This window comes from Panthera tigris, chromosome B4 (genome assembly GCF_018350195.1).
Source record: "Panthera tigris isolate Pti1 chromosome B4, P.tigris_Pti1_mat1.1, whole genome shotgun sequence".
In the NCBI taxonomy this organism is placed as follows: Eukaryota; Metazoa; Chordata; class Mammalia; order Carnivora; family Felidae; genus Panthera; species Panthera tigris.
Window position 1 is genome coordinate 120,488,701 of NC_056666.1, and position 13,443 is coordinate 120,502,143.

The window sequence follows — 13,443 nt, forward strand, 5'->3', positions numbered from 1 at the left end:
TATGATCTCGCAGTCTGTGAATTAGAGCCCCATGACAGTCTCTGTGCTGACAGCTGAGAGCCTGGAATCTGCTTTGGATTCTGTGTCTCCCTCTCTCTGCCACTCCCTTGCTCATGCCTCTGTCTCTCACTTTCTCTCAAAAGTAAATAAACATTAAAAAAAAAAAAAAAAAAAAAAGAACCAGAGTCTAAGGCAATATAAGCCCCCAATGGTTAGGAGCTCTAGATAATTAGCTGAAAGGCACAAGAATAGATACACAACACCAAGAAGACCTTGATCATTGTTCCATCCCAAACAGGATGCTTCTTGATTATCACCTTCCTGAGCCAGAATTGGTTCCAAGGTTAATACGTTCCCTGATAGAGCTGATATGGATCAATGTGAAGCAAAGATCTAGATAACATAGATCTGTCACCCCATTGTTTTCTAAAAAATAGAGTATGTAGTAGAAGGGAGAAAGCTCTTTTCAGTATTACTTATGATTTTGGTAAATCCTAAAACTGATATGCTAGCACCAAATCCATGGAAAATACTTTTATGAATGACCAAATTTAAGAATGTGCTTTTGACCATTAAGTATGTGCGTATTAATCTATCAGCACATATGTGGTCATAATTTTCACAACTGCAGCCTCATTAAAATAAAAGAGAAATAGAGGAAAACACTGACACTGAAACTCTTAACTCCAGAGTAGCATCAATTATTGAGTCTAGGAACTGAAGAGTCAGGACTTTGCTTTAACAAAAATTTCCCCCCAAACTTTACTCATTATAGAACCACCCCTTCAAAAAAAATCTAAACCCGACCCAAATTTCTTAGAAAATATATCAAATTGGGACACTGTTTAAGATCATCTAATATCACAGCTGCTTCACAAACGAGTCCCATTGATCTTGCCACTTTGGTCTGTGAAGTTCAATTCAATATGGTTGAAGGCAGGGTTATCAGTTCCACCATCTTCTATCGGATGAGATTTATAGCTTAAAGTATGCTTCTTCTAAAAGAAAATGTTAATACATCATTAGAAAAAAGTAACTATTCAATTCTAAATAACTGTTACTGTTTTTCTTTCTCTAAATCAGCTTGGTAGTCTACTGAGGACGAGATATATAACAGAAATGCATCATCAAAGAATAGGTCAAATACGTTCCTTGTCTATCAGAGTTCAAAAGAGAGTCTAAGGGCTAACTAGTATTCTATCTTGGGGGTAAAAGCACAGTCTTACTAATTGAAGGAGAAAGAAAGCCAACTTACTTTCTTAAAAATGTCAAAATTGGAAAGAAAGTCCTCTTTGGTTAGTAGGAATCTGCGGTCTAAGTTTTGTTTTCTTCCTCCTGAAAAACATTTACATTGTTTACATTGTTAGAAAGATAACTGTAACTACCCAGTGATGGCCCATCATACAAGCATTTGACTTGGGTGCATTCAACTCTATGCACTTCTAAAACACAAAGAGAAAGAGAATCTTTTAAGCAGTGCTGGAGACTTGGCTCACCATTTCCCTTCCCTTAGTCACTCAGATTCTGCAAGCCTCTCACTATGATAAATATGAGTCTGGTGTGTAAAAACAAATGAGATGGGGCGCCTGGGTGACTCAGTTGATTAAGTGTCCGACTTCAGCTCAGGTCATGATCTCACAGTCCGTGAGTTTGAGCTCCAAGTCAGGCTCTGTGCCGACAGCTCAGAGCCTGGAGCATGCTTCAAATTCTGTGTCTCCCTGTCTCTCTGCCCCTCCCCTGCTTGCACTGTCTCTCTCAAAAATAAAATAAAAACATAATTTGTTTTTAAATAATAAAAAATAAAAATGAATAGATGGCTCTTAAATGCAAGCCGCCTACTCATATGGTGCTTAACCTGAGAAAGAGCCCAGTACTCATAGGGAAACTGGTTTAAAAGCATCCTCTCTGATCTACCAATAAAATATCAAACCATCTGCCTCTGCTTCAGGCAGTGGAGTTGCACTCCTCCAGTTTCAAGGCTGTGAATGTAGATGTATGTGAATAAGTGCAGGAAATTATGAAATGTCAAATAAATTGGTTAAATGAAAATCAGTACGATGATTGTGTTGGATTCAACTCCTCTTCCCTAACATTTTGCTTTACAAAAATTATTTGTAGATACAAGTTATTTTATTTGTAGATCAAAGACTAAGCTTTTTAAAACTGTGTGCTCCTCAAACTACTTTAGTACAAAGTACACCTAGGAGATGTACTTAAAACACAGATTCCTGAACTCCAACCTGGACTAACCCAGTTAGAAACTCTGGGGTAGGGCCACTGAATCCTGATTTTTTACCAAATTTCCAAAGTGATCTTTATGCTATCTAATATTTGAGTGCCTTCACTTTGGTACAAATATTAGGCTTTTAATTACGGGAACCTCTGCTCTTCCAGAAATGGGATCAACTTTAAACTAATCAAGTCAACATTGTTGAGTAACCACCATGTGCTAGAGACTCTACTAGGTGCTGGGGAGACAGAGATGAGTAAAACAATTACTGTACTCATAGCTCGCGGTCTACTTAGGGTATTATTTACCCCACTTACTGATGAAGAGACAGACCCACTTACGGTGGGTACATGGTTAGGTGAAACTGAAATGCCAACCAAGTCTGTGTGGCCTGAATTGTTACAGATTCCTAGTATCCTACAGTAGATCTTTAGATTTATTTTCCCAGAAGTGTTAGGATTTCGTGTTTCTAATTTGTTTGTTTGTTTTTCTCAAGGTGTTCATTGCTGTTGTGAAATGGGAATAAGCCATATGAAATTAATGAAGTTGTATTGCTTCTTATCACTGGATGCCTGCTCAGCTGGGTATAGCATTACTTTATAAAACAAAAGATATGGTTGTATATGGTTATCAGAATAAAAACTTTTAAGGAAAAAAAAAGGGAATGTTAAAAGGGAATATTCTTAAACTCCATTTCTTCTTTTTTTCTTTTCAAATATTTATTTAAATTCTAGTTAGTTAACATACAGTGAAATATTGATTTCAGGAGTAGAATTCCATGATTCATCACTTACATACAACACCCAGTGGTCATCACAACAAGCACCCTCCTTAACACCTGTCACGCATCTAATCCAGCCCCCATACACCTCCCTCCATCAACCCTCAGTTTGTTCTCTATCTTTAAGAGTCTCTTATGGTTTGCTTTCTTCTCTCCCTCTCTTTTTTTCTTCCTTCCATATGTTCATCTGTTTTGTTTCTTAAATTCTACAAATGAGTGAAATCATATTGATATTCCATTTTCTTAAAGAAAAAGGAATGGGTTGAATAAGAACCTAACGTCAAATAGCACAAGGAGACTGTTGATGTGTATTCTTGATCTGAATAATTGAGCTATTTGTGAGAAAAGTTTAAAATCTGTCTTAAAATATATCAAAACAGACAAAAAGAATAAATCTACTGTGCTGGTAAATTTATTTACGAAAAAAGCCACAGTCCTTTTCGAAAAGAAAGAAAATAGTTAAAAACAGCTGTTTGAAAGGTAATAAATAGCTACAAACTTTATCATAAATGCATAAGAATTATACATTGCAATATCATTGTTGATATGTTAATATTACTACTAACTATTGATATCATTTATTAATTATAAATACAAGTATCACAGAAGCTTGAAAGGCAGTGCTATTCAGGAGTTACAAAATCATAATTGATAGAATTTCTTCTACTACTTTCTACTTAGAATTTCTTCTACTATCAAGTGGCACAGTGACGGTAGCCTTGCAGCATAAAGCAAACAAAGACATCAGACGTCCTAGGACAAAAGTATAGGATTTCTGACTAGTTATTGCACATTTGAGGAAAAGGGCAGTGAGCTGCCTTCCCCCAGTCTGGTTGCTATGGAAGTACATGTGTGAGGGAATGTAGGAAATCGGGGAGCCCAGCACTTCTCACCAACTACCCTGCTATCCTGCTTTCAGCCACCAAGATCGTTCACCTGACTTACTGTAATAGCTTCCTACTTGCCCTCCTTCCTTTACAGATTATTCTCAAAACTGGATCAGAATGCTCCTTTGAGAATTATGGAAAAGTAAATTGAAAAAGTATCCCATGTAGTAGACCTAAAAGACACAGTTATGGAAAATAGGAAAGAAAAGAGAAGAAAATTAGAATAACTGTCTGGGACTCAAACATTTGACTAACAAGAGTTTCCATAAAGAGAAAACAGAAAATCACAAGAAATTACAAAAGAAATAATATGGGGAAAAAAAAAAAGAAAAAGAAATAATATGGGGAAATGCCTTAGAACTGAAGGGCATGAGTCTTCAGTTTGAAAAGATCCTACCGAGGCCTTAGGGCAAAGCAATCATTGTGAAATGGGTCACATACAAAGGGCCGGCAGGTAGCATAGCACTGGCATCTTAATAACAACACAGTGAACTAGAACTATAATAAAAAATAAAAATGAATAGATGGCTCTTAAATGCAAGCCGCCTACTCATATGGTGCTTAACCTGAGAAAGATTAGCTGAGAAAGTTAAGACATCCTCTCAGAGGGGCACCTGGGTGGTTCAGTTGGTTGAGGGTCTGACTTTTGATTTCAGCTCAGGTCATGATCTCATAGTTTGTGAGACAGAGCAAAGTCCTGCATGAGATTGAGCCCTGCGTCAGGGTCGGCCCTGACAGCACAGAGCCTGCTTGCGATTCTCTCCCTCCCTCTCTGCCCCTCTCCTGCTTGCACATGTGCACACACACACTCTCTCTCTTTCTCTCTCAAAATAAATAAATAAACTTAATATGTTTTCACTCACATGTGTAACTTGAGAAACTTAACAGAAGACCATGGGGGAAGGGAAGGGGGAAAAAATAGTTACAGAGAAGGAAGGAGGCAAACCATAAGAAATTCTTAAATGCAGAGAACAAACTGAGGGTTCATGGGAGGGTTGCGGGGGAGAGGGAAAAATGGTGGTGGGCATTGAGGAGGATACTCGTTGGGATGAGTGTTGTATGGAAGTGATGAATCATGGAAATCTACCCCCAAAACCAAGAGCACACTGTATACACTGTATGTTAGCCAACTTGACAATAAATTACATTAAAAAAACAAACTTAAAAAAAAAGACATCCTTTCAGAAACAAGAAAGTTATTTTCAACCTAGGATTCTCTACTCAAACAAATGATCAATCAAGTATAAGGGAGAATTAAAGACACTTTTTTCCAGAGGTACCACATTTTCAAAATCTCTTGTCTACACTTTCTCAAGAACATGCTAAAAGGATGTGCTCCATTCAATTAAGGGGATAAACAAGAATTAGGAATAATGGGATACAGGCAGCGGGGAATACAACACAGGAGGGAGACAGATGGAATTCACAGAATAAGGATATGAAGTTCCAGAATAACAGTCCTATAGCAATCCCAGAGAGCAGTGTATGTACCACGTGTATTATCAGTTTGTTTTTTAAAAAATAATGTTTTTTAAGTGTATTTATCTATTTTGAGAGCGAGAGAATGAGTGGAAGAGGGGCAGAAAGAGAGGGAGAGAGAAATCCCAAGCAGGCTCCTCACTGACAGTTTTTAAATAATGTTTTTAAAATTTATGGAATCTGAAAAAAGCTTCATACTATGTTTAGATATAACAATTGTAGCGATCATTCCTTACCTGTGTATACTTCTTTAAAGTTTACAAAAAGTCAGCATAGGACAATGAAAAGATCTGATGCAGGACTGTTGTAATAATATGTGTAAAATCCCTAGCATTGTAGTAACTACATATGATATTTTAAAGACCTTATTTTTATCTTACAGCAACCTGTGAGATAGGGAAGTCAATCACCACTAACCTCAATTCATACAGAAGAAAGCTAAGCCTCAGAGTAGCTATACAGTCTTCCCTAAGTTCATGCAGCTGGTACGTGGTGGAGCAAAGGTTCAAAGAGAACCTTCTGCTTTCAAGTGTAGGCCCTCAAATTTCCCATGAGGAAAATGGAACAAGTAATTAAACTAGTTGTTAACAGGACTATAGTAAAATAACATCAGCAGCTATAAAACAGATATAGTAAAAACTGATATGGAGGTAAATACAACAATACTAAGGTTTAGATAGTTACCTGTTGGTAAACTGATTAGCATTCCCATGAATAATGTTACCAAAGTTCCAAGAGTGCTGAGGTAGAGATATGATAAAGAATACCAGTTATCCATCAGTGGAGTCCTGAGAAAGAACAAAAGCATAACTGTAAAATTTCATGTAATGCTACTAGCAACTAAGAGCAGTCTCAATAATCTTCATGCATGGCAAAATCAAAATAAAATATTTAATAATGTTTTTGATGTCATAATCTGCAGTTCCAATTTTATCTTATTGGATAAATAATTAAAAGCCTGAGGGAAAAATATGAAAACCCTGGCTTAGCCTTGACCATACACTATAATGCTAAATGTCCATGTGTATTCGTTCAACTTTGCTTTATGTCCCAGGCACTGTTCTTGTCATTAAAAAGTCTACCATAAAAATGGCTGACAGAGTTCCTGCCTTCATAAGGTTTACATTCTAATGGGGAGAGAAATAAAACAAACAAGTAAACTAATAAATATAATAATTTCCACTGGTGGAAAGTGCTGTAAGGAAAATAAAACAAGGTAATGTGATATTAACAGAGTGGAAAGAAGGAACTACACTCCAACATGGAGTCAGAGAAAGCCTTTAGGAAGAAGTGACATTTGAACTGAGACCTGGAGGAAAGTTCTTGAGGAAAGCATCCTAGAGAGAGGTAAACACCAGCCGACTAAAGCATAGTGAGCAACAGACAGAGTTACACAAAACAAGAGGAAGACGGATTTCTTTTTTGTTGTTAGACTTGTATGAAGTTTGGATTTTACTCTCTGAGCAGTGGCTCTCAGGGAAGTACTTTAAATGGAGGAGTGACATGATCTAATCTGTTTCTAAAATGATTATTCTAGGATCTCATTTTCAGCTTTAATAGAGTAGCTTGATTTAGACCAACAATTCTGCCAAGAATAATGTATAAAAACTGGGGGAAAGAGCAGGCAGATTTTTTTTTAAGATACCAGAGAGTCACAACAATTAGAACTTGAGGGGTCAAGATCCCAGAAAGATGGAAACACACTGAGGTGAGCTATTGAAATTAAGATGTGGTATTACTGGGAGAAAAAACAAACAAACAAAAAACAAAAACAAAAACAAAAAACAGACAAAGTAGAACAGAAGAGAGAATCAAGAGACAGACCCACAAGAAAATAATCATCTGGTTTATGTCAAAGTTGACAGTACTTTGTAATGGGGTAAAGGGAAGTTCTTTCCAATAAGTGGTACTTGGTTAATCGAATATCCATATAGGAAAAAATGAGTCTTGATCACAGCACCCACAGAAATCAATTCCAAAGGAGATTACATTCATAAATGGAAACAGTTAACTAACAATAAAGCATTTAAATTAAAAATTTGAAGAATCTCTTTATGACCTCAGGATAGGCAAAGATGTAATTGGGATACACAGAAGACTGAACATATAGGAAAAAGACTGATAAAGTTGAACATAATTAAAATGAAAACATTTCTGGCCACCAAAAGTATCACTAAAAGAGTAAAAAGGCAATCCACAAAGTGGGAGAAAAATATTTTCAAAATATATTTTGTATCTAGAATATATCAAGAACTCCTAGGGGCACCTGGGTGGCTCAGTGGGTTCAGCGTCCGACTTCAGCTCAGGTCATGATCCCACAGCTCATGAATTTGAGCCCCTGTTGGGCTCAGTGCTGACAGCTCGGAACCTGGAGCCTGCTTCGGATTTTGTGTCTCCCTCTGTCTCTGCCCCTAACCCACTTGCATTCTGTCTCTCTCAAAAATAAATAAACATTAAAAAAGAACTCCTAAATAAATAATAAAAAAACTGAGAATGCATTTAAAAATGGATAAAAGATTTCAACAGACAAGTGACTAAAGTAAATATTCAAATGGAAATGGCCAATAAATATATTAAAAGGTATCAAATGTAACTGATCATAAGGGAAATGCAAATTAAAACTACAACAAGCTATCAATATATACACATCAAGCATTGGGAACTTAATAAAAACTGAATGTGGGTAATGGAAATGCAGAATCTAGACGACCAAAGGGTATTTTATTTCATCTTCAGCTGTGAACTTTACTCCCCTTGTACTCTAGCGACATTGACTAGGTGTGATTTCCTAAGGTGCCACGTGGCTTCAGAACTTCATGCCTTTGCATACACTATTCCTTCACTGTGCGATTTTCTTCTTCCTTTGGTCCCTCTGCCCAACCTGTTCACCTGACTAATTCCAATTTATGTAATCCCCTAAGAAGGTCTCCTTCACTCCACTCAGGAAGAGTTAAGCTCTTCCTTCTGCTGGCTCTCTTGATCACCTATGAATACCACTTACCACAAGCATTGTTTGTGTATCTTCTTGTCCAATTTCCCTTCTGGTCATTTTCTGTGGTAAGAATGACTTTCCAGACCTCTGTCTAGCCAGCCTCCGCATCCTTCAAGTCCTACCTCTCCAAAGTCTTCCTGCTACTCCAACCTTGTTTATATTCATTCTTTTAACAAGCATTTATCAAGTAGTTATTACTATTTATCATGTGCTAGTTTTATACTTATTTTATACTTACCGTGCTTACTGGATTGATTGTTTTGTATACATTAGCATACTCTCTCCAGCTAAATTATAATTTCCTGGAAGGCAGGAACCACAGTGAAAGGGGAAGACTTTCTAGGGATATCACAGAAATGGCCAGCCCAGAGTTGAGTATGTATTAATTCTTAAAAATTCTTGCTTGGGGCGCCTGAGTGGCTCAGTCGGTTAAGCGTCCGACTTCAGCTCAGGTCACGATCTCACGGTCCGTGAGTTCGAGCCCCGCGTCGGGCTCTGGGCTGATGGCTCAGAGCCTGGAGCCTGCTTCTGATTCTGTGTCTCCCTCTCTCTCTGCCCCTCCCCCGTTCATGCTCTGTCTCTCTCTGTCTCAAAAAAAAAAAAAAAAAAGTTAAAAAAAAATTCTTGCTTATTACCTGTTATTTTATAAATAAGCTAACCTATAAAAGTAATTATTATGGTACCAGGTATATACTAAACCTCAGTTAATTTATTTGTTTCAGAATCCAAATAACTATTTTGTCTCAGACTCTTAAATTAAGAGAGATATTTACACAACCAGGACAAATGCTAAGCAAAACTGTGAAACAAGTACATCCTGAATGTCCTCCCACATATATATGTGCATCCTACACATGTACATTAGCGCTTTCATGCTTGTCCAAACTGCTCCTTGCACTTCCTTGCCCCTCACCCCACAGCACCCCACCTAGTCAGACCTCCCCCAAATATGCCTCAGGCTCTGGAACTACCTTTTCTTTCTATTTATGAAGCATTTGCCAGCCTTGAACTTCCATTGGCAGGCATTCTCATAGTTATATTTTCTTTGGAACATGAATCACTAATTGTAACAGTCACATTCCTTCTCTCAGGAGGGTGTCCAGCTAAAGTGGGCATGAGTCCTTAATGGCTTCATTCCAAGAAAGCTGGAGCTGGGGGCAATAATTGGGGAGCAACAACCTCATCTCCGTACTCCTTGAACATTTCTATTGGGGTTTATGCTTTAAGGCTGTACATATAATTGTCCACTATAGAAAGTCTTGCCCTCACATCCACTATATAATAAAACACTCACCTATTAGCAGACCCACAACATTTCATTAAATCAGACAACATAAGGATCCACAAGCCTAAAAGTATACCACATACAGAAAACTCTAGTAAGAATATCACAGCTGCAACTCATTGCTAATGTTCTAAAGGTTTGGAATCTTTAAACCTAAACAAATAGCAATAATCTAACATATTTAGATGATTGTAGCTTTTAGTCTGTAAAAGCTATACCTCAAAGACTATAGAAGCAATGTTCTTTTATAATGGTACTTTTCATTTTAAAAGGTTTTTAGTTGACAAAGACAATTTTTCATTCAACTAGAGCTGATATTTGGTAGCATTTACCCATAATAGTTTTTTTGTGTTACAATTCAAGTCTTCTCCAGATCTGTAAGCATGACAGAAGTGTATCAAAATTAAGAACATATAGCAATTTTTGCTGTTTCTGATCAAAATACCATAGCCAGCAAGCCACAAGGGCTCTACCCATTTCAGATCAGGGAAAAATCACAGCACTGCAGGCAAGACAGAAAGCAACTGTTCTCTACCTGTCACATACATTTCTTAAAAATATGACATTACAAAGTTTAATTCAATACCTTTCAGCACCATATACTTGAAAAGCACTAGTAGAAAATGGCATTTCTGTGGTTGTCACCCAATTTGTCACATTGTATGTGCTGTTACAGCCATAGGTTTCAAGGCTTAGTGGCATAGTTCTCTCAGGCAGTGGAGGATACAGTTGAGCTCCAATTCCTACCCACAAAGAAACGACAAATCCAGCCAGAAGACCAGCAAGTGCTCCCTGCAAAACAAGAGTGCTTTTAAAAGAAAAAATAACACAGCTTGCTTTGAGATGGAAATTAACATTAGAAGGTTAAGCTCAACATGGTCCAAGTCAGATTTACCAGCTTTTCTCCTAAAATCATCCTTCTCCCCCAAGATCCCTGCCTCTTGTCAAGAGTGGCAGGGACCACTGGTCCTTTAGCCCAGAGCCCTGGGGAGTCTGTAACCCCATTCCCTTTTCCATAACCCTACCTAGCCAATCACCAATTCCTGCCCATTTTTCTTTTAGTTGATCTCATAATTCCATTTCTTCTACTCTGTTCCATAGCTAGCACTCTGCTCTGGCCTCCTGCTTTCTTCACACCCAAATAACCACAACAGTCACACCACTGACCCCAGACCAATTGCCCCCTATATTTTTATTTAGTCTGTAAACAAATGGTATGCCATATGAACAACAGATTATGAAGGAGAAATCATACACAGAGTTTATTCCTATACTTAATAACATGCACGATTATAATTGTGCTTCAGGGTAATTAGGGGAAACCAGGAAGCAGTTTTCACAAATGACTGCCATGGTGCATATAACCACACTTAGTATTTCTAAAGACAGGTAGGGATGTCCTCTCTGAAGACAGCTGGTTTCCCAGTCCTTGGAAAACTTGGAGTCCCCACTTCTGCTTTTCATCAGTAATCCAGATGTTCTGCTGGACTTTGAATGATTTAAGCCCTAGTTCCAAATGATGGGGACAAAAGTAAAACTTAAGCTAGGAAGCCTCTTCCCCTGTGGTGAAATTTTGCCCCTTCCTTTAAGAATACTGACCAGGGGCGCCTGGTTGGCTCAGTCAGTTAACCGTCTGATTTTGGCTCAGGTCATGATGTCACAGCTAGTAGTTTCAAGCCCCACATCAGGATCCATGCTAACAGTGTGGAGCCTGCTTGGGATTCTCTCTCTTTCCCTCTCTCTCTGCCCCTCCACCACTCTTACTTTCTTTCTTGCTCAAAAATAAATAAATAAACTTAAAAAAAAAAAAAAATACTGACCAGACAATGCAGCTTGTGCCTCAGGATCCCCATAGAAAGGACAGGGTAGAATATTTGAAGTCAGGGGGAAAACATAAGCAAAATCATAGGGTAGGAAAAAAGAATGGTGTGCTGATGGGAGAAAATAAAGGCTGATGACCAGATCAGAGGATTTGTGTTAGGGACGAAGACTGTGAGCTCCTTCATTAAGCTGTGAACCTTGAAAGCAGAATTAGATTTCTTTGGTTTTGGTACCCCAAAACTTATGACACTTATGACAGTGCTGGACATATACAGGAGTGCAATAAATATTTTTTCAATATTATGAGGTTGGAATAGTAGTGTGGCCACCTGTTGACAGGCCAGACTTGCTTATTCTCAGCATTGTATATGGTTTGTTCAAAGATCCGCAAAATTATAAAACCTGTGAAAGCAAAAATATTCAGTGCTCTCTATTCCCAGGACAGTACTCAGCTCATAAATGTTCAATGAATGAATAAGAAGAGGGGAGGGAACAAGGGAGAAAAGGGAAGGAAGAAGAGAAGCAAAGGAAGAGAAGGAGAAAAGGAGAAGGGGAGAAAGGGTGAGAAGGTAGGAGGAAGAGAGGGAGGCAGGAAGTCCACTCCAAGGTAAGGGTAGATATTCTGGTGAAACATGTGGATGCAGTAAAAAGAGGTACCTCCTATGACAGGAATAATATCATACTTCTCTTGAAAAAAGGATATGTGGGACCTTGTCTGCTACAGCTTTTCTGGAGGCACCCCATGGTGGCAGTAAATGTCAAAAACCAAAAGTCAGTCCTGTTTTAATGTTTCAAACACTCAAAAAGCACTGTGCATTTCAAAATGCAAAGAGTCTAACCAAAGCTTCAACATTGAGGTTGATATGAACCATTCTCTTGCACTGTGATTAATTTCTACAAAACTTACGCTTCATATGATATTTCATTGAGAATTATTATTATTAGTCAGAATTATTATTTTTGTGAAGTTTTTATTTGTGTACACTTGGCACACAATGTTACATCAATTTCAGGGGTACTGAAACACAGTGATTTAATTTCTATATATATTATGTTATGCTCACCACAAGTACAGCTACCATCTGTTGAGAATTATTTCTCTGAGAATTATTAGTAATAATGGTAACAGCCTTTATTAGTAGCTGCCTTACCAATCCCTAATGCCTCATGAAGAAAATGGAATTCTAAATGTAAAGTCATAGTTTTGTGGTTATTCTACATCTGTCTGAAACAACAAAACATGCATTATCAGTTTTTCCTGAATGTCAGCCTATAGCAGGCCTGATTAGATGGAGTTTCCTTTGGCTTTCAGAGAAATAATTTCAATTTCATTTACTCCAAACAAAATCTAGTACTTTAAAGCACAGATATGTCTATGTAGAAGAGAGATATTACCTTCTTCTGGATACTATTCCCAATTATGATCACCCCTTTGGGGCCAGAACCATGGTGTTGGAGCTATAGCTTTAAATATCAGGAATATAAACTCTCTGGTCAAGGTGGTGAATATCTTATCTTATTGCTTCTCTTTGCTATACTCTGGCTAGTCACAAGTATCCTCAACTCTATTGCCCTTAAATCTTTCATATCTGAGCCTATTGATCTCCTTTCTTTAAATCCTAGTGATTAATTTTCAAGAAGGGCAAAAAGATAAATGCACAAAAAAGTTGCTGCTTTAGTTATATAATATTCATAATATATTACATATAATATGTTTCATAACATATATACTTTAGTTATATAATATTCTATATTATATTTTAATTATATAATTATAGAATATATTATATATTATTAATTATATAAATATTTAGTTACATAATATATGTTGTTTTGGCAATTTCCATTTAGCTTTACATATGCACAATCCCAGTGCATAGTAATTTATTGTACACCCCAGCAAAGTCAATATGAGTAATTAAGTCATCAAGTCACTAATGACAGATATCAAAGGAATTATATCTTTAC

The 13,443-nt window shown here is 37.3% G+C and overlaps 1 protein-coding gene across 1 annotated transcript in view; it reads right to left on the reverse strand.

The window, feature by feature from the left end:
• Nucleotides 1-872: 872 nt before the first annotated feature.
• SLC5A8 (solute carrier family 5 member 8) overlaps nt 873-13,443 on the reverse strand; it is a 52,872-nt gene continuing 40,301 nt past the window's right edge. The window contains exons 12-15 of the mRNA XM_007085663.3: nt 10,241-10,446; nt 6,062-6,165; nt 1,256-1,335; nt 873-998 (exon numbers count right to left, since the gene is read on the reverse strand). Of these exons, the coding sequence (XP_007085725.2) occupies nt 873-998; nt 1,256-1,335; nt 6,062-6,165; nt 10,241-10,446 (516 nt within the window). The remainder of the gene's footprint in view (nt 999-1,255; nt 1,336-6,061; nt 6,166-10,240; nt 10,447-13,443) is intronic.